This window comes from Heterocephalus glaber, unplaced genomic scaffold, assembly GCF_053883595.1.
Source record: "Heterocephalus glaber isolate CG9 unplaced genomic scaffold, H.glaber_assembly_v1.0 deba00000546, whole genome shotgun sequence".
In the NCBI taxonomy this organism is placed as follows: Eukaryota; Metazoa; Chordata; class Mammalia; order Rodentia; family Bathyergidae; genus Heterocephalus; species Heterocephalus glaber.
The window spans coordinates 34,005,344-34,028,589 of record NW_028258147.1 but is presented as its reverse complement, the minus strand read 5'-3'; the positions used below and the strand labels follow the sequence as shown (position 1 = coordinate 34,028,589).

General features: G+C 38.6%; 2 protein-coding genes across 18 annotated transcripts in view; one reads left to right on the top strand and one right to left on the bottom strand.

Annotated features, from left to right (window-relative positions):
- The window catches only part of Cyp51a1 (cytochrome P450 family 51 subfamily A member 1), a 66,730-nt gene extending 55,299 nt beyond the window's left edge, over positions 1 to 11,431 (bottom strand). For 13 of the 14 annotated variants that reach the window (XR_015448643.1, XR_015448645.1, XR_015448641.1 and 10 more), the window contains exons 1-5: positions 10,902 to 11,234; positions 9,365 to 9,463; positions 4,526 to 4,702; positions 2,611 to 2,737; positions 1,117 to 1,291 (exon numbers count right to left, since the gene is read on the bottom strand). Coding sequence is in view for 2 of the 14 variants with exons in the window: in XM_004862373.4 (XP_004862430.1) it covers positions 1,117 to 1,291; positions 2,611 to 2,737; positions 4,526 to 4,702; positions 9,365 to 9,463; positions 10,902 to 11,075 (752 nt within the window). In the remaining 12 variants the exon portion in view is untranslated. The other variant, XM_004862375.4, reaches the window with a different exon arrangement.
- LOC147829672 (uncharacterized) overlaps positions 11,285 to 23,246 on the top strand; it is a 76,558-nt gene continuing 64,596 nt past the window's right edge. For 3 of the 4 annotated variants that reach the window (XR_015448659.1, XR_015448658.1, XM_087204483.1), the window contains exons 1-2: positions 11,285 to 11,464; positions 12,145 to 12,267. Coding sequence is in view for 1 of the 4 variants with exons in the window: in XM_087204483.1 (XP_087060609.1) it covers positions 11,399 to 11,464; positions 12,145 to 12,267 (189 nt within the window). In the remaining 3 variants the exon portion in view is untranslated. Of the gene's footprint in view, positions 11,465 to 11,546; positions 11,707 to 12,144; positions 12,268 to 23,246 lie in introns of those variants that run through there. The other variant, XR_015448660.1, reaches the window with a different exon arrangement.

The window sequence follows — 23,246 nt, the reverse complement described above, 5'->3', positions numbered from 1 at the left end:
GCCTAAGATCACACCCCCAATAAATAATAGAGCTGGCACTTAAAACCGGGCAACCTAACTGCAAAGCACTCTCATATCAAGTCCCAAATTTCTACCCTATTTCATCTGAAAGACTGCTTTAGGAGATTGACTGAGATGCTATATACAGAAAGCAACTGAAGCTTCGCAGTGTCAATATAGCAGAGCCTATTGAAGATGGTGGATGGAGGGTCAGGGGGGTCTTGTTCAGATGGAGAGCACATGCTTAGTACATGTGGGGCCCTGGGTTGAATCTCCAGCACACAACATAAACAAAAAGAAAGGGAATGGAATGATTTGGTTAAATCTGTTGGTCCAAGTAAAACAAAAAAGACTAGGTTAGCATATCAAACTCAAGAATTCAGATTCATCCAAGAAACAGGACAAGTGGAAACAGGCTGAATATACTTTTATTGAAAATCAGAGCCAAGAGCTGCACTGAGTCTTCCAGTACAATATACAGGAAAAGACAACTACAAGGTATTATGAGTTCCAGAGAACTCTAGAGAACCTCTCCTGACTTTCCGTTTTATTCCTACCACTTTTATTCTGTAACTAGATAGAAGGGGCAGAAATACAAGGGAAAAGGAATGCCAATTTAACTCTTCCTCATCACTCACCTAAAAGGACGTGATTCAGTGAAGATTTGGAAAGCTTACTAATGTGCATAACACTCAGTTATACATCATGTCCTAAAAGCAGTATTTCTGTGCATCAAAGATAGTCTCTGCCCTTAAGCAAATCACAGAACACTTGGCAAAGGGACAAAGAGAAAATTAATAAAGGCACAAATATTCAAAAGAAAGATATTTAACAATATACATACTATAAAATCATTAAAAACTTTCAAACAAGTGCTGAAAAGGAGGGCTTTTAGAGATAGTTCAGAGACTTTCTCGAATATGAGGAATATGAGAGGTAAGCAAGCTTTAAAATACTAGAATAGACAACAAATCACCATTTGAATAAACTAAAATGTACTTCAAATAAGCTCACTGTATAACGAAAATCTGTCTTGAATTTTTATAAAAGAATGGGAGTTCATAATCTCTCCAACTTTGACAGCATGCCAACAGTACATTATCTTGTTATCCATACCTGAAACTAGGCAGAGGCAGCCAACCTGGCAGCAGCCAGGCTGCATGGCTAAAACCTCCATCCAGATCTGCATACAGCTGTGCCACCTGCTCACTGAGTTGACTTCTGATCTCTTTTCCATGTAAACAATGGCTAGCTGTTAAAATTATGAGCTCAGAAAGAGCTTCAAACAAATCTAGAGAAGAAAAAGATCACTCTTTATTACTTATTTCCAAAAAGGCTTATGAAATATTGTTTTGTTGAATATATAAAAGATAGTGATAGAAAACTGGGAATTAAAAAACTGAAGAACAAACAAGATCCTATTCATAAAAAAATCTACAGACAGATATACAGCTGTACACACAGAACACTAAAGTCAATAGACTAGATCACAGGACACACTGTCCTCTGGAAAGCCACAACAGACACCACACAAAGGCATCTCTAAACCTCATGGGCTCTTCTTTACCTTGAGAATAGGGATAAAATGGAGATAAAAGTGAACAGAATTGTTTGATTTTCAGGTCACAGCACAACAAATCAGAAAAAAGATTATTTAGTTCCTATGAAGACAAAGAAAGAGGGATTTCCTAAGGAATGACAGTTCAAAGATCTGAATTATTCCCAGGTCAAATACAGGAAGATTAAGACTAAAAACTGAAGTTTGGGCAATATATAAAAGGAAACTATAATCATCAATTTGTATATTCCAACACTGGCTAGAGATGAATCTAGCAAGCACACTTTGGTGATACTTAAAAGTGATAAAAATTATCCAATTAATTTCCTGTTCTTTCATTCTACAGTAAACAAAAGAACATCCCATTAACATTTGGCTTTCCAATTAGACTGCCAAAAAAGAGAAGATCAGCTAATACGCTGGTCTTACGAATGCTATAAATATATGTTTCACATGTATTTAAGTTGGCATTCTAATTTGCACATCAGTTTTTCGTATGGTTAGAAAATATATCACATCGGGCCAGGGATTTAGCTCAGTGGTTCTGCAGCCTGCCTTGCAAGCGCAAGGACCCGAGTTCGATCCCCAGTAACAAAAAAAAAAAGAAAATATATCACATCAACTATAGGGGTAAAGGGCCGGGGATTTAGCTCAGTGGTTTCGCAGCCTGCTGCGCAAGCGCAAGGACCCGAGTTCAATCCCCGGCACCAAAAACAACAACAACAACAAAAAACTTTAGGGTTAAAAATAAAATCAGGTTCCTACTCTTCTTAGAACAGCTGAAGCTCACACACAGAATGTGATGCCCTGCTGTACTGTGAGCAAATAATTGCTCCCTGCTCCAGAGAGGGCAATCACTTCTGAAGAAATACATTAATCCAATCTAGTGAAAAACTGGAAAACAACTCCTTGGTAAGCAGAACACATCATTCTCATTAAAAGCAAGGTAATTCTACATACACTATGCTGTTTTATATTAACACACACTCTCTCTAGATTTCTAATCATGGACAAGAAGAAATAACAGGACAAATGTAAAACATTTTGCTTACTTTTTTCTCCATTTTCTCCCCAACTTTGAAAGTATTCCTGTGTTTCTTTTTCAATTATAGAAACGTATTGTTTAAAGTGGGCTATGTTAAGGCCAGTTTTTAACATTTTCTTCTGCTCCAAGAAAATCTAAAAAAAAAAAAAAAAAAAAAAATCAAGCTTATATACCATTAAAATGTTTGTTACATCATCCAATTCATTAGGTTATTCTAACTATATAACACTCAAAGAAAACATCCTGAAAAACCGAAAAAAAACAGTAAAAGTATTTTTTAAAACTATACCAGATATGGCAACTTAGAGCATCTATGCATTTATATGAAGTAATGTGGAGGACAGTGTCTGCTACCAGGGTCCTAGATGAAGTAAGTAAGAAGCCCACCTTCTGCCTTCCTTCCTACATACCCTTTTCCCACTCCTAAGTCCAGAGCTCCCTTTTCCTATTCTATTAACTTCCAGCCTTCAACCCAACTCAAACAACAAAACAACTTCCTGAAGGCCTATTTACAGCTTGATTCTATTTTTATCCACCTTAACTATTCTCTTCCTCTATTTCCAAACAAATATCCTTCCTCACTGATACTATCTTCCAGAATATAATGAAAATATAATCTGAATAAAATAAATTCACACAAAGACAACTAATGGTTAATCCTCTGGGGCATTTATATCTTAAGAGTCTAATAAAATAGGAGAAGAGAAAAAAAAATGGGAGAAGGGCCAGGGACTTAGCTCAGTGGCACCGTGCCTGCCTTGCAAGCACAAGGTTCTGAATTTAATCCCCGGTACTGCAAATAAATAAATACATAAAATAAAATGGGAGAAGAAAAATAAGTAGATAAACCAAACCTAACCAGGGATTTTCTGAGGGGTTTGCTTTTGAACTTGAGTAGTCATTCTCCCCATTTCCAAAATGTGCCCATTTCTAGAAATGATACTTAAAGTCTACATTTAACTGCCATACTTGGGATTATGGCTTGTGTCTGGATATCCCCCCAAACCCTCATGCAGTCATGAGGAGAGGGAGGGCTTTTCAGAGGTGGCTGAATCTAGAGTGTGTGATTACTAAATCAGTCCACTGACTGGTTGGTTTGGCATAGTTCTGGCTAGGATTAAGGGTGTTAGTGCCACACTCTCCCAAGGGCAGGCAGCCTGCATAAAATATAACAGACAGAAAGAGTGTTAATATGCTGTCACTATGCTTACTGTGGACTGTTCCTCCTCTGATGCCCCTCTGCCATGCCACCCTGCCTTGGAGCCAGCCAACTATGGACTGAAACCTCTACAAACTGTGAGCCAAATAAACCTCTTGTCCTTTATCTTTGTGTGTTGGGTATTTTGTCTCAGAAATGAGAAAAGCAACTAAGATACTTGGGTACTGGGCTATATGTGTTAGCCAAAGTCCACAAACCAAGCAACTGAGCTGGTTATCTAAGTTATGTTCTGTATCAACTTACATTTTAATAATTAACTTTAGAAGAGAAAACCTCACAACAAACATTCACTTTACCTAAAGGCGTACATTAGAAAGAGGACTTCTGAAGTCAGCAATTTCTAACTCACAGCTCTTATGCTAGAATTTCAGGGAGGAGTAGATATGTAGAAAGCCTTTTAATGAACTAATGGAATTTTCTTATTACTTTCTCAAATCAAATCCCCATATGCTCTTATCATTGATTTCATTTCTTTGTATAGGAAGCCCTTTAAAATTATTTAGGCTATACTAGCAGGTATAAAACAAAATATACTTTCCTTATCAGTTACCCATGGTTTTTCTCCTTTCAAATGTCTCATGCACCTCCAGATTTTTTGAACCGAGGAATAAATTGCTTCTACATTGTAAATGCATAATACTACACTACTAGCTATAAATATTATAGTACAGATTTGTTCTTATTCAAAATAAGTGTCACCTACTGCATTAGGAACGTCATACGCGACTCCCTTCCCAAACACAGGTGTTGTCAGACGACTGTAGACATCTTCTGCATTCAGGTCTTCATTTTTACTATTAAAAAGCAATGCAGCAGCATCGCTCCCCAGAAGGTAAGTAAAAGTCTTGCCCACCATGGTAAAACTAAATACGGGTCCATACTAAAAAGAGAAAAGCACTCATGGTGATGTTACAAAAAAATTTCTTAAACCATACAATACATGGCCAAAAATAAAACATTTATACATCTTAAAGCAATTCTTTTCAACTTGCCACATTAACCCCTCTTGTACTTGTCTAAATTTATAATTAGTTGCAAATTTGGTATAAAGACAACTTTATTCTTTTTTCCACTTTTTATACTGAAAATATTTTCTATATTTAAACATTAGTGATCTACTGTTTTCTAGTATTACATACCAAGATGTTAACTTAATTGCTTTTTCATTATTGGGCTTATGGGTAATGCTGTCAAGGTTGTTTTAATAAATAATTCTGCAATGAGTATCTCTGAGAAAATACAGCCCTCTCCCCTTTAGCTGAAAATAAATTTATAGAGCGGCCAAAAGATATGTCCTTTTCTATAGAACATACTATGTGAAGACACAAGAAGTTTATGTCATTATCAGTTTTACACAATCTCACCAACACTGAATGATTTCATCTTGTTTATGTTACTCTTGTTAGGTGTTATAAGCTTCACTTTGCATTTATTATTATAACTGTTGTTGAAGACTACACTTTAGGAATATAATCATGAACAAAAATACTGTCCCTAACTCACGAAGTACAGTCTCTTGGAAAGGACACACATCAAGTAACACATTAACAAATGAAAAGGCTGGGCATTTAGCTCAGTGGCTCCGCTGCCTGCCTCGAAAGCGCAAGGACCCGAGTTCGATCCCTGATACCAAAAAAAAAAGAATAACAAATGAAAACTTGCAGGTGTTACATATTACACAAAGGAAAACAACTGTGATGAGATAACCACAAAAGGCAGACCTAAAGAGGAAGACACCTGCACTGAGACCTGAAGGACGGCAACCAAGAATGCCCAATGGTCCTGAATGTGAGGGTGGGAAGGATGAGATGAGACAAGGGTCAGACAGAGCCCACACCACAGAGTCTGATGAGTCAGGTTAAAGAAGTTTTTGCTTGCAATCAAAGGGGGAAGTTTAAAGTATGTGGAAAAGACACGATTAGTCTTTGTATATTTTAAAAGAAAGATGTCTGTGACTGCTATGCACAAAGGATGGAGAGGTAGGAGCAGAAAAGATCCCAAAGGACCAGTTGAGAACCCACTGCACAAACCAGATAAGCTCTTGGCACAAACTAATGGTGGAGTAGGAGACATAGAAGCAAACAGATAACTAAGTTATTTTGGAAACAGTCTGCAGACTTGGCAATGGATTGACAGAGTAAAAGAATTATCAAGAAGGAATTTTATTTCTGGCACACTGCAAAACCAGAAAAGCAATGATAACAGAATAAGACAGGACCCCCAGAACTGGAGAGAGAAAAATCAGCAGTTAAATATTAAAAATACTGGATTTCAGATACTTTTAGATAACTAAGAATCATTTCTTTCTTTTCTTTTTTTTTTGGTACCAGGGATCAAACTCAGGACCTTGCGCTTGCGAGGCAGGCAGCAGAGCCACTGAGCTAAATCCCTGGCCCATAAATAACTAAGAATCATATGGGAATTGGACATCCAGGTCAGTAGCTCAAAGAGACCAGAGCCACAAACATTAATTTGGGTGTTGACATATGGCGGTGTTCAGTTGAAGCTACATGGAGAAAATCACCTAGAAAATAAAGGGATATAAGCCAAGTATGGTGATGCACACCTGTGATCCCAGCACTCAGAGGCTGAGGCAGGAGGATTACTGTGAGTTCAAGGCCAGCCTGAACTACATAGGGAGTAGTCCGAAAAAGAAAAGAAAAGAAAGGGATATGACTAACCTCAGCAACCAAGCACCAACAATAAATGGCCAGGCCTCTTCCCACAAGTGAGTTAGAAAGAAGCAAAGAGGACAAGTTTACTGGAGAGACTCAAGGGAACTGCAGAGTAATTAAACAGGAGTTACAGAAATAAAAACAGTGTGCACAGACAAATTACAGAAGGGACAAAGTGGTTAAGTGAAGCTCTGCACTGGGCATCACAGTGCCTGCCTATTAATTAACCCAGCTACTCTGGGGACAAATGGAGGAAGATCACAAGTTTGAGACCAAACTGGGCAATCTTGGGAGACCCTATCTCAAAATCCGAAAAATAAAAATAACTGGGCTGGCCACGTAACTCACCTAGCATGTCTGAAGCCCTGTGTTCAATCCCCATTACTGAAGAGAAAGGAAAAATATTTTTACTTTTAAATGAACAACACTTGAGAATTTTTCAGAACAAAATAGAAAGATCCAGCTAAGAGAAATGATAGTATAAGGTTTCTGAGACAAAAGAAAAAGGAATGAAGAGTTCATCTTCCAATAAGAGGCAACATATTGTACAACAAAACTAAGGTAGTAGAATATAGTGAGCACAAGATTCTGGAGCCAGATTGCCTGGGTTCAAATCCCAGCTCCTCCACCTATCAGTGTCTGACTTTAGTCCTACAGTCAGAAAACTTAACCTTTCTCTGTTTCAGTTTCCCTCATCTATAAAAGTTATAAAAATAGTACACACTTCACAGAGCTGCTGTCCAGATTATGTAAATTGTATGTAAAGGACACAGAAGAGTGTCTCAGCCATAGTAAATGAGTTCTTTCCTGTCATTATTATTATTATCAAAAACATAGGCCCAGGGGCCAGGGATTCAGCTCAGTGGTTCCATTGCCTGCCTTGCAAGCGCAAGGTCCTGAGTTCCATCCCTGGTACCAAAAAACACAAAAACAACAACAACAAAACGAAGGCCCAGAAATCAGGCCATGTCTAATTTGGCTTGGGCACTGGCTGGCAATGAGCCCTGGAACAAATTATGTAACTTCTGTTTCTCATATTTGTTATCTACAAAACGTACATATTCAGGGTTTTGGTGGACATTCAGTGAAATAATCTATGCAAAGCACTAAATCCTAGCACTATTACAGGAAGACAACAGAACATAGAGACAAGCAGGTTTGTATGTCTGAAACTAAGAACATGAGAACTCTCACTGAATGGTTGGTTTTTAATCAGTCTTCAGGGGACAAAGTCACTTGCTTTGATAGAAAGGTAGAAAGATTTATAAATTTATGCTGGGTATGGTGGTGCATATCCATTATCCCAACACTCAGGAGGATTGCTGTGAGTTTGAGGCCAGCCTAAGCTACACAGTGAGTTCAAAGCCATCCTGAACTAGCAAAACCCTATCTCAAAAAAACAAAAAGAGAAAAAAAAAAAAATTAAAATTCGTAAGTTCAGAAGAGTAAAGATTTGAACTAATTATTGAAATGAATGGAAAGTCAGCCAGTCATAAGAACAAAACAGAATTGTTGAGCAGTATTTAAATTTCATGCAGGGCAAGCAATCATGAAATAGGAAAAAACTCATCTGGTGCAAGAAAGGAGAAAATGAGTAACTGACTCTTCCCACCTTTGGAGTTTTGCCAACTGAGATGACCAAAAAATCTAGGACCCAGGAAACTGAAGGTCTTGGACAGAATGTAACTGAAATGATGGACAATGAACCAAAAGTGAAAAAAGAAAAATGAAGAGGACTGACAGATCAGGAGAAAAGAGGGAAAGTGGAATAGATAATCTAATGAAATCAAGAATGGTTATAATTATAATTATAATTATAATTAAAGGAGTTGCACAAGCAAATGAGTGAGTGATTTAAGAACTAAGAAAAAGTTGTAGGGTAGAACAGGGGACAAGTCTGTGAGGATTAATCACTGTCATTTTACTGGATTAAGAAATACCTAGGAAATCAGTATAGCACAATTGTGAGAACTGTCTGTAAGGGATTTCCAGAGATTAGTATGTGAGATAAAAACCTGGGCTGAGAACTACCTTGAATGTAGGTGCCACCATCTAATAGAGCCTGGATGGAACAAAAATAGCAAGAGGAATATGCCCACCAGGACATCCTCTCTCACTCTGCTTTCTGGCTGCTACAAGATGAACAGCAATTCTCCACCATGAACTTTCAGTATGTTTCTGCAGCAGAGTCAACCAACCATGTACTAAAACTTCAGAAAGCATGAGCCAAGTAAAAATCTCCTCCTTTATTTACCTCAGGTATTTTGTCACAGCAAGTCCAAAGGAGGGCTGAAGAGTATATGTGATACAAGATAGCTCATTACAGAGGAAAGCACAAAGATTTGAGTGCTCACTGGTATTCAGTGGGTCACCCAAGTGGAGAGTAAGTCACAGGAGAGGTATAGAAAAGGTTAGAAATTCCAGAGATGCATGGTTAAGAAAAATGAGGGTCAATTTTACCAATTTTAACTATAATTAGTGAAAACAAAATTTAGAACAGTATTTTTTAAACAATAATTGCCAGAACTACAGGTTTCCTTGGATGCATCTCAAACTACCTCAGGACACGAGCAGAAACTAAAAAGAGTAGCAGCCTACAAGGCCTCTCCAATCTTAAATCAGGGCAGCTTCCATTTTATGTTTTCTATACCATCAATAATCATAAGGACACAATTTTTTTTTTAATGTTCTTCTATTTAAAAGAAAAGTTTGTGGGCCAGGGATTTAGCTCAGTGGTTTTGCCGCCTGCTGCGCAAGCACAAGGACCCGAGTTTGATCCCCGGTACCAAAAAAAAAAAAGAAAAGAAAAGTTTGGAAAGCACTTACCTAAACTAGTTTCTTTTTCTCTAATTATTTAGAAGACTTACCTTCTCATATGCATTCTCTAGGAACTCAATAGGATTTTTCCCAAATGCTACAGCATGCCCAAGAAATGGAACTGGGGAGAAAATGTATGGTGGAGTTTTCTATAAGAGAAAACAACAATGAAATTCATTTCTCATTTAATTTTAAGGAAAAATCTCGATTCAGTTGCATAACCAATTTAATGTAATTTTCATTAATGCTAAAAAAAAGTTACTAAAACGTGAAGCATCAAAAGTAACTTAAGAACAGCCAAACTGCCAGTATCTAGGAAGAATGTGGTTTAAAAGAAAAAAAATTCAAAACAGGATAGTCAAACAAGCACCGTAATTTTAAACAGACACTATCATATTACTAGTGGCTCCAGATAACCTTTCTTTTTGGGGGGGGGTACCAGGGATCGAACTCGGGTCCTTCCGCTTGCGCAGCAGGCTGTGAAACCACTGAGCTAAATCCCCGGCCAACTTTTCTAACTATTAGTAGTAAGAGCTTTCATTTCTACCACTCTTAATTTTAGTCCTAGAATCTTCCCCAAAGAAAAGAAAACACCAAACAGTAACTTGACCTAAGAGAAATGTTTAATATACATTTACAGTGAACAGAACACATCTCATACTTCTTTCAATCCAAATGAACTAGATCCAATTTTAAAGGAAATTACGTCAACTCTAACAAATTCACTAGCATTCATCATAAACCATACTTTAAATGCTACACAATGAGACCCACAGATTATAACATTAAGTCTCCTGGAAATCAAACCTGCAATGATGACAAAGGATGACACTGCCCAGATGTCTGAGGTCTCAAATAAGAAAGCATTCCTCAAATTATAGTATGATTTAAACACTTTAAACACTAAAAGTATCTTTGTCTTCCCAAAGACAAATACTTCCTCGAAAATCGCATGTGTAGGAAAAATACTAACTCTTGCCTCATACCTGTTATTGTTCAAACAAAAATTTAAAAGTTACTAACCCAGACTGTGCAAGTTTGTCCATTCCACTGTCAGTAAAAGGTAGTTTTCAAAAATTGGTGTTACTTGTTAAGTGTGCATTCATCAAATATATCTGGGAGGTTTAAAGCTAGTGGCCAACCTCTAAATTAGAGAAACTGGTGTTTTTAACCGTATTATAGGGAAGCCCTTCCGGCAGTCCAGTTACTCCCCTCTACCAAACTGAACACATATACCTGGGTGCCCACGTACATCTGCCAACAGCATCACCATCAAGACCCGCACCGAGGGACCCAACTCCGGAGGGCAACCAGCAAGGACCACAGCCGGGCCAGCCCGCAGAGCCGTCCCTGAGACCACAAAAGCTGCATGCAAGACCCCGCCAGGATCAGACTCGCGGCCAGGGCGATCACAGGCCCCAACACTGAGGCCGGCAAGGCCACGGAGGTCGCGATAACCAGCGCCACCAGCAGCAGGCTGGTGCCACGACCACCACATCCCAAATCCCAGCAGGGCCGAGAAAGCCGCCACCAGCGCCAGGACTGGGAACCCGGCCGCCCTCCCGCCACCTCGGAAGATGCACGCACCGCTCCGATCGGCAGGGGGACCAGGTGGCCAACGGCGAGGCGGAACAGGTAGGCCAGGCTGAGAGTGAAGGCGCAGGCCACCAGCAACGTGGAGAGGAGGCTGCCGCCCGTCACTTGCTCCACTGCCTGTCCCAGCACTGAACCGCCCGCCTGCAGTAAGCCCAGCAGCGCCATTCCGTCGCCGCCGCTTCCCCCGCCGGACACACTGGAAGCCGGGTCACCGCAGCCCCTCAGAACCGCTGGAGCGAGAGAGAAGCCGGCGGCAGGTGAGGAGGGGCAACCCCCACTCGCCCGCCTCCGACAAATCCCGCACGGCCCCGCCCACCGCTCGCCCCGCGCGCCACCTACCGCGTCACAGAACCAGCGGAGCCTGCTGGCCGCCACGCCCTGACGGAGCACGCCTCGCAGCCAAGGTCTCCTTGCGCTAGAGAGTCTGAGGACGCTGTCTAAACCCGTAGCGCGAGAGGTCCCAGACAAAAGCGAGGGTGGCTTCAGAGATGAACACCTCTGAGAACCGAAGATCCTCGAGCCTGTGGGCCTGGGGTGCGGGGCGCCGGGACCTGGTGCGGAGGGGGCCTGGCGGAGGGATCCGGGGCGGGGGGTGGGGGGCTGCGTCCGTCTGAGCGGCTCGCTCTGTGATTGCACCGCGCGCTCCTGAGGTGATGTCGGCCTATGTCGCGTCACGCGCGCGCTGGGGGAGCACCGCCCTTGTCTGGGCGCGGGGGGCTGCTCCTCCGCCTCTCAGGTGCTGCACTTGGCCTGGAGAGACACCATCTCAGGAGCCCTTGGGGCTTGTGGTCCGAAGGTGAGGGCAGCACTGTCCAGCCCCAGTACAGTTTGACAGGCATTAATATATCGCTGTAGGGGCCCGGGGATTTAGCTCAGTGATTCCGCTGCCTGCCTCGAAAGGGCAAGGTCCCGAGTTCGATCCCTGATACCAAAAAAAAAAAAAAAAAAAAGATATATGTATATATATATCGCTGTAAAGTTAGCAGGTGTTCGCTCTTAGGTACGCTGGTTTATAGGAAAACAGGTTTTCAAAAATACTTATAGATGTGATTGAAAGTCGTGACCTCTTTGAGACCCCATTAACCAAGAACACCCAGTATTCTCAGGGCTTAGGGGCTGGAAAGTTTGAAATGGAAGTTCAGTCCTACAGAGTTTACTCCTGTGGCTGCACGTAAGCCTCTCTGATAAAATGACTGTCAAGTTTAATACTGACCAGATTCATTCATTTATCAAGGTAACAGGTTTTGAGGCTGAGACCGCAACAGTGAATAAGGCGAAACACAGACTGTCAGGGAATACACAGGAATATCCTATTGCCTGCCAGACACCTCTTGCTGAAAAGATCTTCTTACAGTCGGTAAATCCAAAACTAAACCTATTATCTCTTCCCGTGCTTCTGCCAGTCTGCCTTCTTGCCATGCCTATGTTGAATGGACACCTCCATGCACCCTGTGTGTGTGTGTGTGTGTGTACCGGGATCAAACTCAGGACTTTGCACTTGTGAGGCAGGCGCGGCGCCACTGAGCCACATCCCCAGCCGGTAACCAAATCCTGTAATTCTACCACCTTAAAAATTTTTTCCATTCCTATTGTCACTGCCTTAGTAAGGCATTCATCATTTCTTGTCTGCATTACTACAACAATATCCTGCCTGGTCTTCCTGCTCTGCACTTTTTTTTATCCTGTAGGCCACTGTCACCTCTTAAATCACTGAAGTGGGTTTGTGCCATAACCCCAAAAGACAGTCTTGACCACCATAATCCCAAATGTTGAAATTCTGAAAGATCAAAATTCTTTAGTCTAAAATCCTGAAAATATAACTCTGGAAAAAATAATTTTAAAAATTATTTAAAAGATATTTATTGAGCCAGGGATTTAGCTCAGCGGTTCCGGTGCCTGCCTCGAAAGTGCAGAGTCCCAAGTTCAATCCCTGGTACCAAAAAATAATAATAATAATAAAAAAATAAAAGACATTTATTTACATTGTTAAAGGGGAAAACCAAAAACAGTTGTAAGCCACTTTCAATAAAATAGGCAGTAACATACTCGTACATATCTCTCCAGCCATAAGCATTCAGTTGTACTAACAGTCGCTCTATTGTAACAGTAATAAGCAGAAGAATATTTATAAATTGGTCAAAAGATGGAATGCGTAAATGTAGGTCACTACATTTGGTAATCGTGTGCACTAAGTTTCATAACTGCAGTTATTCTGAAATACAACACCCAAGTCTTGATGAGATTGATCAAAAGCATGTTATGGGTTACCCGTTACTGTTGCATATGCCAAGATCTCAAAGCACATCCCTTCATTTATTAAAGGGGTTGAAATTTTAATGTACTTACATATACACGATGTTTACACACAGAGTCAACATGTAATGCACTTCGGCAGGGGCAAATTTGCAAAACAGCATGAAACGAATCAGAATCCTCTAACCGGGTATTTAGCTCAGTGGCACCATGCCTGCCTCAAAAGGTCCTGAGTTTGGGGGCTGGGGATTTACCTCAGTGGTTCCAGCGCCTGCCTCACAAGCGCAAGGATCTGAGTTTGATCCCCGGTACCGACAAAACAAAAAAAAACGTCCTGAGTTTGATCCCCGGTACCAGGAGAAAAAAAAAATGCTCTAAGTCTTTACACACTATTATATCTCCAGTATTGGAAATCACATAAAAGTGAAGAACATAGTATGGTGAGTTAGTAAAAAAAAAAACTGTTCACAATTTAAAATAGAAAAAAACCTTAAAAATGAAAAGAACTTGAAAAATGAAAAACTATTGCAGTGATACATTATCAGCAATTACAGAAAGGTAATGCATAAGAGTTGACCAACTTACATAATTATCTGTATTAGAACATGTTGAAATGGGAAGGGAGGGCTGGGGATGTAGCTCAGTGGTACTGCCCCATGCCTCACAGTGGCAAAGTCCTGAGTTCGATCCCCAGTACCAAAAATGCTGCTTTTTTTCCCCTTCTTTTATGGCATGGCTCTCTGAGAATACATAATACATACACATTAGTTCTCTGTGTAGCACTACTTTTTTAAAATTCTTGTGCTTCACTCTACACCAATATGAGCATTCTCTATCAAATTTTCCCAGCTTCCGTACCATGCCTCTGTATTGTTTTGGGATGCAGAAATCCATTCTGCCCTCATATACAGACCACAAGCTTGGCAGTAATAATACTGGTGGTCGACCAGCAACACCATTGTGTAAGTGTCTTCTAAGCCTACCTGCACGTAATTAATTTTGAACCATTCAATAACGTTGCTGCTTCCTTGAGGCAAACTTTTAAAAATCATTAAATCTCCTGAAATATCAGCTGGGAATGCCACTTAGAAAAAGGAAACTTTTTTTTTGGTACTGGGGATCGGACTCGGGTCCTTGAGCATGCACAGAAGGTGGCGAAACCCACTGAGCTAAATCCCCGGCCCCTGGAAACTTGTTTTTAAGTAGAATCATAAAGAACTGAAAATTTATTGCTAGGAAAACAAATCTGTAATACAGTAGTATGAATATTGGGTATTAAGCATAATCTGTTGAATCAAGTTAAGAACTTGATGTGGCAAGAAATGTGTGTGTGTGTGCACACACGTGTGTGTATGAGACAAAGGGAGAGACAGACTGTAAGCCAGTTGACCCAAGAGCAACTGAAATATTTAACTTGTTCAGCTGAGACCAGAAACCATTGTGTTAATTTTCCATTTTTAGAAGGCAATTAAAAATTACAATTCCAGTAACCCACAAACCAAATAAAAATGTTGTAGAAGTTAAAGATATGTTCAAAGAGCATTTTTCCCAGCTCATTTTCAGCACCCCAAGAAAAATAAAAGGATCCATGACTATCACAGATGAAAACAAAATGAATGTCATTGGAATCAGTTATTTTTTCCCCACTGAGATATAAAATCTATATAGAAATTTATAACAGATTGTACTTTTCATAGTTCTTTTGTAATTTTCTTTAAACCCTGTTTAATATAGTTTTTTTAATTGTTGTAAAAATGTTGTTTTCATGATTGTGAATCTGTTTCCAGTTCTTTTTCATCTATTTGTATATCAATAGATAGTATGCTGGCTACCAGTTCTAATCAGGAAAAAAATCTTGGAAATGTCTTCATTATAACAGCACATTCAGCAGAAATTACTGATGTGCACGCAAACCATAAAAGGTGCAATTCTTCAAAATCACATTTTGTTGATTAAGTTTTGTTGACAGTGTGCACAGTCTCACTACTATGCAGTTTCACATCCTTGGCCAGGAAGGCTGGTTCACAGTGCTAACAGTCTTGACACTGAGCTACATCCCCATGTCACCAGCCCTTTTATTTTAATAATATTAATAGTATTATTATTAATATATTAATTATTTTAATTTTTTACTGAGCCAGGTGTTCAATAAGTCACTAAGTTGTCCAGGTTGGACTGAAGTCAGCCATTATCCTGCCTAAGTCTCCCAAAATGCTAGGATTACAGGGGAATATCACCATACCCAACTCAAAGGTATGATGTTAAAATTAGAAACTTACACTTTTCAGTGCCCTTTCCATCCTGAATTCTCCATGAAGAAAAAAAGCACTTGAGGACTATAATTGCTTGAAACAGCTTTTAAGACATCAGAGTAAAACAATTAACTGTCTGTGGATGACAACACAAAATGGCTATGGTTAAAGATCTGATGAGAGTTCATTGTAATTTAATTGACAAGAAAATTTGTTATTTCTGTGACATGCAACATTTTAACACAATAACAGAAATTATGAATGATGACAGTATACCAGGACATATCAAGATTTTTAGGTTTCTGTAATTTCTGAGATACTTAATGTATTTCCAAAATTCTATACCCAGCAAAAATAATGAAATGATATATGAAGGTCAATTTTGATATGTTAAAGATATACAGTCATACACAGAGAGAAAAGATACGAAAGATAACAGAAAGAAGGTATAATACATATGAGTCACAGTGAAATGTCTAATATACATCCAAAATGAGAGGTAAGAGAGAATGAGACTGAGGCAATCTTTGAGAAAATAATGACTGAGAATTTTCCAAAACTGAAGACAGAGGGGCCGGGGATTTAGCTCAGTGGTTCTGCTGCCAGCCGTGCAAGTGCAAAGTTCCGAGTTTGATCCTGGTACAAAAAAAAAAAAGAGTATAACAAAACTGAAGACAGCAAGTAATGGTTAAAAGACACCAAGGCATAAATTCAAGAAGTTCTGCGACTCCAAGCAATATGAATAAATAGGGAAGGACAGTTTGGTCTATCATTGAAAAACAACTAAAAAAGAATGACAAAGAAAAAATCTTAATACTATGCAGTGAGACAGTGCTCAAATATACATTGCTGCTTTTACCAATTTCCTTACAGTACTAGGATCTAAAACTCCTTAGTTCCATTTTTGTCCTCCCTTCATCTGTTTTGTTATTATTGTCATGCATTTTAACTTTACACATTTTTTTTGTACCTGGGATCGAACTTGGAACCTTGTGCTTGTGAGGCAGGTGGCGGAACCATTGAGCTAAATCCCTGGCCCAGCTTTACACATTTTAAAACTGGCAAGACTTTTTTGTTGTTTCTACAGTGAATATTTTTATATTATTTGCACAATTATTTCTGCCACTGTTCTTCATTCCTTCCTGAATTTCCATTCTTTTCTCTAGAATAATTTTTCTCCTATCTAAAGAAATCCCTTTAAGATTTATTTTAATCCAAGTCTATTCATGGTTAATTTTCTTAGTTGTATTTGACCAAAAATAGCTATATTTAACCATATTTTCACTAAGCATAGAATCTAGGGGTTTTTTTGCAGCATATTAGATAAGTCACTAAACCATCTTATGACACTCATTGTTTCCTTAGAAAGTTGTAACAAATAGTTTTGTTACTCCTTTGAAAGCACTGTCTCACTGCTTAGTACTAAGATTTTTTTTCTTGGTCATTCTTTTTCAGTAGTTTTCTTTGATAGGCCAAGCTGTGCTACCCTATTCTCCATAGGAAAGCTAAAATATGTTAATATCTGAAAATTAAAGGTTTAATATTATCAAAGTGTTATCCAGAGTAAATCAGGTTGCATAAACAGAACTAAATTGAATTCCAATTAGCGTTTTCTTAAATAAAACTGCTGAACAGTTAACAATAAATCATCTTGCAGCTATACAACTTAAAAAGAAACTCAGTTACCAATTTTAAGGGCAACCAGCTACAATAACTTTGCTTTAATGGTTATTTTTTGTTCATTTTCTTTTCCACATAATTATTTTATTGTGCTTTCCATGGCCAGGGAATTTTGCCACATTTGGGTAAAATATTTAGCTGGTTGTAATTTAGTAATTTATAAAAAGGTCTAGGCATGGTGGTGCATTCCTGTAATCCCAGCACTCGGGAGGCTGAGGCAGGAGGATTGCTGTGAGTTCGAGGCCAGCCTAGGCTACCTGGTGAATTCAAGGCCAGGCTGCAGTACGCAGCAAGACCCTGAAAAAAAAATCTATGGGCGGGGGATGTAGCTCAGTGGCGCTGTGCCTGCCTGGCAAGCACAAGGTCCTGAATTCAGTCCCTGGTACTGGAAAAATAAAATTTAAAAACTTTATCCTGATAAAAACCACAAGTTCAGTGCCATCTCCATTTACCCTATTCTCATTCCTCCTTGCCCTCCCCCAATCTCCTCCAGCTCTACAGTAGTCTCGAAAACTAACTGTATGTATGCATGGTAAAAACTGGCAACATAGCAGGCACTGGAGAGACCCAAAGGATTATTTACAGAGGTGTGAATCCTTATGACCTTGGATTGGGAAGTGGTTTCATATATATATATATATATGGCACAATCCACAAAAGAGAAGATAAATTGGATGTTATCAAAAATTAAAACTTTTGCTTCCAGGAATGAATTTGGAAGCCTTGCTTCCCTTTCAATTTCCTTGATGAGTTTAAAGAGTAATGGCAATAGTTCTTCTTTAAATGTCTTGTAGAATTCAGCAATGAAGCCATCAGGACCTGGTTTTTTCTTTTTTGGTAAATTTTGTATTATATTTTCAATTTCACTCATTGTATTTGGGGTGTTTAGAATTTCTATATCTTCTTCATTTAACTTTGGCGATTCGTATGTATCTAGGAATCTGTCCATTTCTTCTGTGTTTTCCATTTTATTAGATACAGATTCTCAAAGTAGGTATTAATGATGCTCTGGATTTGATTGCAAAACCAGGGAAAGACACAACCCAAAAAGAGAACTATAGGCCATCTCCCTAATGAATATTGAATCAAAAATCCTCAACAAGATACTGGCAAATAGAATACAAAGGATCATCAAGAAGATCATACACCCTGACCAACTCTGATTTATTTCAGGGATGCAAGGATGGTTCAACATTCATAAATCAATGAACGTAATACACTATAATAACAGAGTCAAGGACAAAAACCATATGATCATCTCAATAGATGCAGAAAAAGCATTGACAAAATCCAACAACCATTCATGATAAAAAAAAACCCTACAGAAATTTGGAATAGAAGGTCTTTATCCCAACTTGATTAAGGCTATCTATGAAAAACCAACAGCTAACATCATACTAAACTGTCAAAAACTGAAAACTTTCACGCTAAAATCAGGAACAAGGATGCCCACTATCACTACTCCTGTTTATATTGTTCTCAAAACATTAGCCACAGCAATTAGAAAAGTGAAAGAAATAAAAGGAATAAAGATAGGAAAGAAAGAAGTTAAATTGTCATTATTTGCTGATGGTATGATACTTTACATAGAAGACCCAAAATACTCTGCCAAAAGACTTTTAGACTTAATTAACAGATTCAGTAGAGCAGCTGGATATAAGGTCAACACTCAAAAACCAATAGCCTTTTTATATACAAATAATAGACTCACTGAGAGAGAAATTAGGGAAATAATTCCTTTTACAATAGCATCCAAAAAATGAAATATCTAGGAATCAGTCTAACAAAGGAAGCAAAAGACCTCTACACTGAAAACTCTTAACACTCTGAAAAAGGAGATTGAGGGGGATATAAGAAAATGGAAAGACATCCCTTGTTCCTGGATAAGAAGAACTAATATAGTGAAAATGGCCATACTTCCAAAACTATTATATAGGTTTAATGCAATGCCAATTGAAATTCCAACAATATATTTCACAGAGCTAGAGAAAACAATCCAAAAATTCATTTGGAACCAGAAGAGACCTAGAATAGCAAAAGAAATTTTAGGCAACAGAGATATGGCAGGGGGTCTCACAACCCCTAACTTGAAACTACACTACAAAGCTACTGTGATAAAAACAGCATGATACTGGCAAAGAAACAGACCCGAGGATCAGTGGAATAGATTAGAAGATCCAGAAACAACTACAGATATGCTCAGCCACCTCATCTTTGACAAAGGGGCTCAACATTCTCATTGGAGGAAAGATAGCCTGTTTAATAAATGGTGTTGGAAAAACTGGATATCAACCTGCCAAAGATTAAAACTAGACCCATACCTATCACCATGCACTAAACTAAGATCAAAGTGGATTAAAGATCTAAATATTCAGACAGAAACATTAAATTTGCTGGAAGATAAGTTAGGTAGAACTCTTGAAGACATTGGCATAGGAAAAGACGTTATGAACAAAACCTCAGTGGCACAGGAACTTGCACAAAGAATCACCAACTGGGATCTCATTTTATTAAAAAGCTTCTGGGTCAGGGATTTAGCTTAGTGGTTTTGCTGCCTGAAACGCAAGCACAAGGATCTGAGTCCGATCCCCAGCACCAAAAAAAAAAAAAAAAAAAAAAAGCTTTTGCACTGCAAGAGAAACCATCAACAGAGCTAAGAGACAACCTACAATGTGGGGAAAAATTTTCAGCAACTGTACCTTAGACAAAGGACTACTATCTAGAATATATAAAGAACTGAAAAAAAAAAATCAGACCCCCCAAATTTACAGACCCAATTCAGAAATGGGCATCTGAAATGAACAGACATTTCACAGACAAAGAAGTAAAAGCAGCAAATAAATATATGAAAAAATGTCAACATCACTGGTCATTTGAAAGATGCAGATGAAAATAACACTGAGATTTCATCTCATCCCAGAAAGAATGGCTGTTATAAAGAAATCATCCAATAACATATGCTGGCGGGGGTGTGGGGAGAAAGGAACCCTTCTCCAGTGTTGGTGGGAGAGCAGACTGGTGCAACCACTGTGGAAATCAGTATGGAGATAACTCAAACAACTAGGGCTAGAGGTCCCATTTCACCTAGCTATTTCCCTGCTGAGTATCTTCCCAAAAGAATTAAAAGAATCAGTGGAATAGATTAGAAGATGCAGAAACAACTCCAGACATGCTCAGCCACCTCATCTTTGACAAAGGAGCCAACCACCATCATTGGAGGAAAGATAGGCTATTTAATAAATGGTGTTGGAAAACTGGATTTCACCCTGCCAGAGATTGAAACTAGACCCATATCTATCACCATGCACTAAACTAAGATCGAAGTGGATTTAAAGATCTAAATATTAAGACAGAAACACTAAACTTGCTGGAAGACAAGTTAGGTAGAACTCTTGAAGACATTGGCATAGGAAAAGACTTCATGAACAAAACCTCAGCATCACGGGAACTAGCAGAAAGAATCAACAGTTGGGATCTCATCTTATTAAAAAGCTTCTGCACTGCAAGAGAAACCACCAACAGAGCTAACGGATTACCTACAATATGGTAAACATTTTTTAGCAGCTGTACCTCAGACAAAGGACTACTATCTAGAATATATAAAGAACTGAAAAAAATCAGGACCCCCAAATTCAAAGACCCAATTTAAAAATGGGCATCTGAAATGAACAGACATTTCGCAGACAAGGAAGTAAAAGCAGCAAGTAATAAATATATGAAAAAATGTTCAACATCACTGGTCATTCGAGAGATGCAGATGCAAACAACACTGAGATTCCACCTCACCCCAGAAAGAATGGCTGCTATCAAGAAATCAACAAATAACAAATGCTGGTGGGGTTGTGGGGAGAAAGGAACCCTTCTCCATTGCTGGTGGGAGTGCAGACTGGTGCAACCACTGTGGAAGATACCTCAAAGAACTAGGACTAGAGGTCCCATTTGACCCAGCTATTCCCCTGCTGGGAATCTTCCCAAAAGAATTAAAAGAATCATCCCACAGTGCTATATGGGCACCCATGTTCATAGTGGCACAGTTTGTAATAGCTAAAGCTTGGAAGCAGCCCAAGTGCCCATCAACTGGAAATTGGATAAAGAAAATGTGGGGTTTTTTTAATAAAATGGAGTACTACTCAGCCATAAAGAATGAAAAACTAGAATCATTTATAGCTAAATGGATGCATAGCGAGGCCATACTCTTAAGTGAAATAAATAGGACACATGTGTAAATACTGAATAGTTTCATTAGTGTGAGGAACTGATCGTTTAAACAACAGTTAAAATGATTAAAATGAATAATTGATAATTTGAAATAGGAAAAAAGGTCCAAAGACAAAAGAGTGAAGGGAGGGGAAGGGGAAAGGAAAAGAGGGAAAGGAAAAACTATGAGAAAAACAAAATGGAAATGAAATCTATGAAAATAGGGAAGGGTGGAGGGGGTGAAGGGCGCACAGGTAATGGGGAGAAAAATAAGAACCAAGATATATCATGTACAGGTACAAACACCCAATGATAAATGTAAATGAATTGTATACCTAAAGTGTACCAATAAAATGTACCAGTAAAATTAATTTTTAAAAAAAGAATTAGAAGAATCATACCACAGCAATATATGTGCACCCATGTTTATAGCGGCACAGTTTGTAATAGCTAAGCTTGGAAACAGCCCAAGTGCCCATCAACTGGAGACTGGATAAAGAAGATGTGGGGTTTTTTTTATAAAATGGAATACTACTCAGCCATAAAGAACAAGAAACTAGAGACATTTATAGCTAAATGGATGCATATTGAGGCCATCCTCTTAAGTGAAATAAATAGAACACACATGTGCAAATACCAAATAGTTTCTCTGGTGTGAGAAACTGAAAATGTAATTAAGGATTAAAATGGCTAAAATGAATAATTGATAATCTGAAATATGAAGAAAAGGTTCAAAGGGTAGGGGTGGCCAGAGGGGAAGGTGAGAGATCAGAGCTACAGGCTTGAATCTGGAAAGAATCCATATATAGATTGTGTCTAAAATTACAGGAAGAGATGTAGATAGAGACTAGGCTGGAGCTCATCAGTGGGTTGGGAAGGAAGAGTCATTGAGATCAAACGAGAGAAAGGTATGTTTCCAGAAGAAGCACATACAACATACACAGTATTCTATAGTGTGATAAATGACTGTTTCTGTTTTAGGTACTTATCATAACATGCTGTGCTTTTCATCCTTTAGAGTATAATCCTAGTTATATAAAAGCGTTTATTGTAAAACAGTTCTACTATCCCAGTGGTAGCCTCATGTATCTTGTGTTTAACTACATATTTGGATAATATCAAGGGACCATCACAGATGATTGACATATACCTTTTCAGTTTGTACTTAGAAGTTGGCACTCTGTGTGGTATTTTATGATACACATGGATGAAATTGCCTAATAACATATTTCCATCACGTGTCGTATGACTGTATTGAAATTTAAATTTTAAAAAAAAATGTGGCCTATGTGGAGTCTACTAGCTAACTAGAATTTTTTTTTTCCAGACCACTATTTGTTCAATATTGGTTTTGAAAACCTTTTTAAAACAAATCACATCCTCTAATGTTTTGTTAATGCTTGAGATGATTTTTTAAATTATATGGAAAAATGTTTAAGTACTTTTCAGTTTTGTTTTGGTTGAGTTCTACTCTATTTGAATATTATTATAGTTTTTTTCCCCTTGCATTGTTTTTCTTTGAATAATTTTAATTTTTATATATGTGTGTGTTTGATAATAAAGTTATACATTTTAAAATTTAAAAAAAAATTAAAACTTTGGTCTTTCAAAGAACACTTACCAAGAATGTAAAGAAGGGCTGGGAATTTAGCCCAGTGGTTCCACTGCCTCCCTCGAAAGCACAAGGTCCCGAGTCATAGAATGGGCAAAAGTTTTTGCAAATGATATCTGATAAGAGACTTTCATTTTGGGGCCGGGGATTTAGCTCAGTGGTTTCGCTGCCTGCTGCGCAAGCGCAAGGACCCGAGTTCGATCCCCGGTACAAAAAAAAAAAAGAGAGAGAGAGATTTTCATTTCAAATATAAAAATTGCTATTACAACTCAATAATTAAAGGACAAATAACTCAATTTTAAAAATAAGCACTGTTTTGGATGCATCTCAGCGATAGAGTGT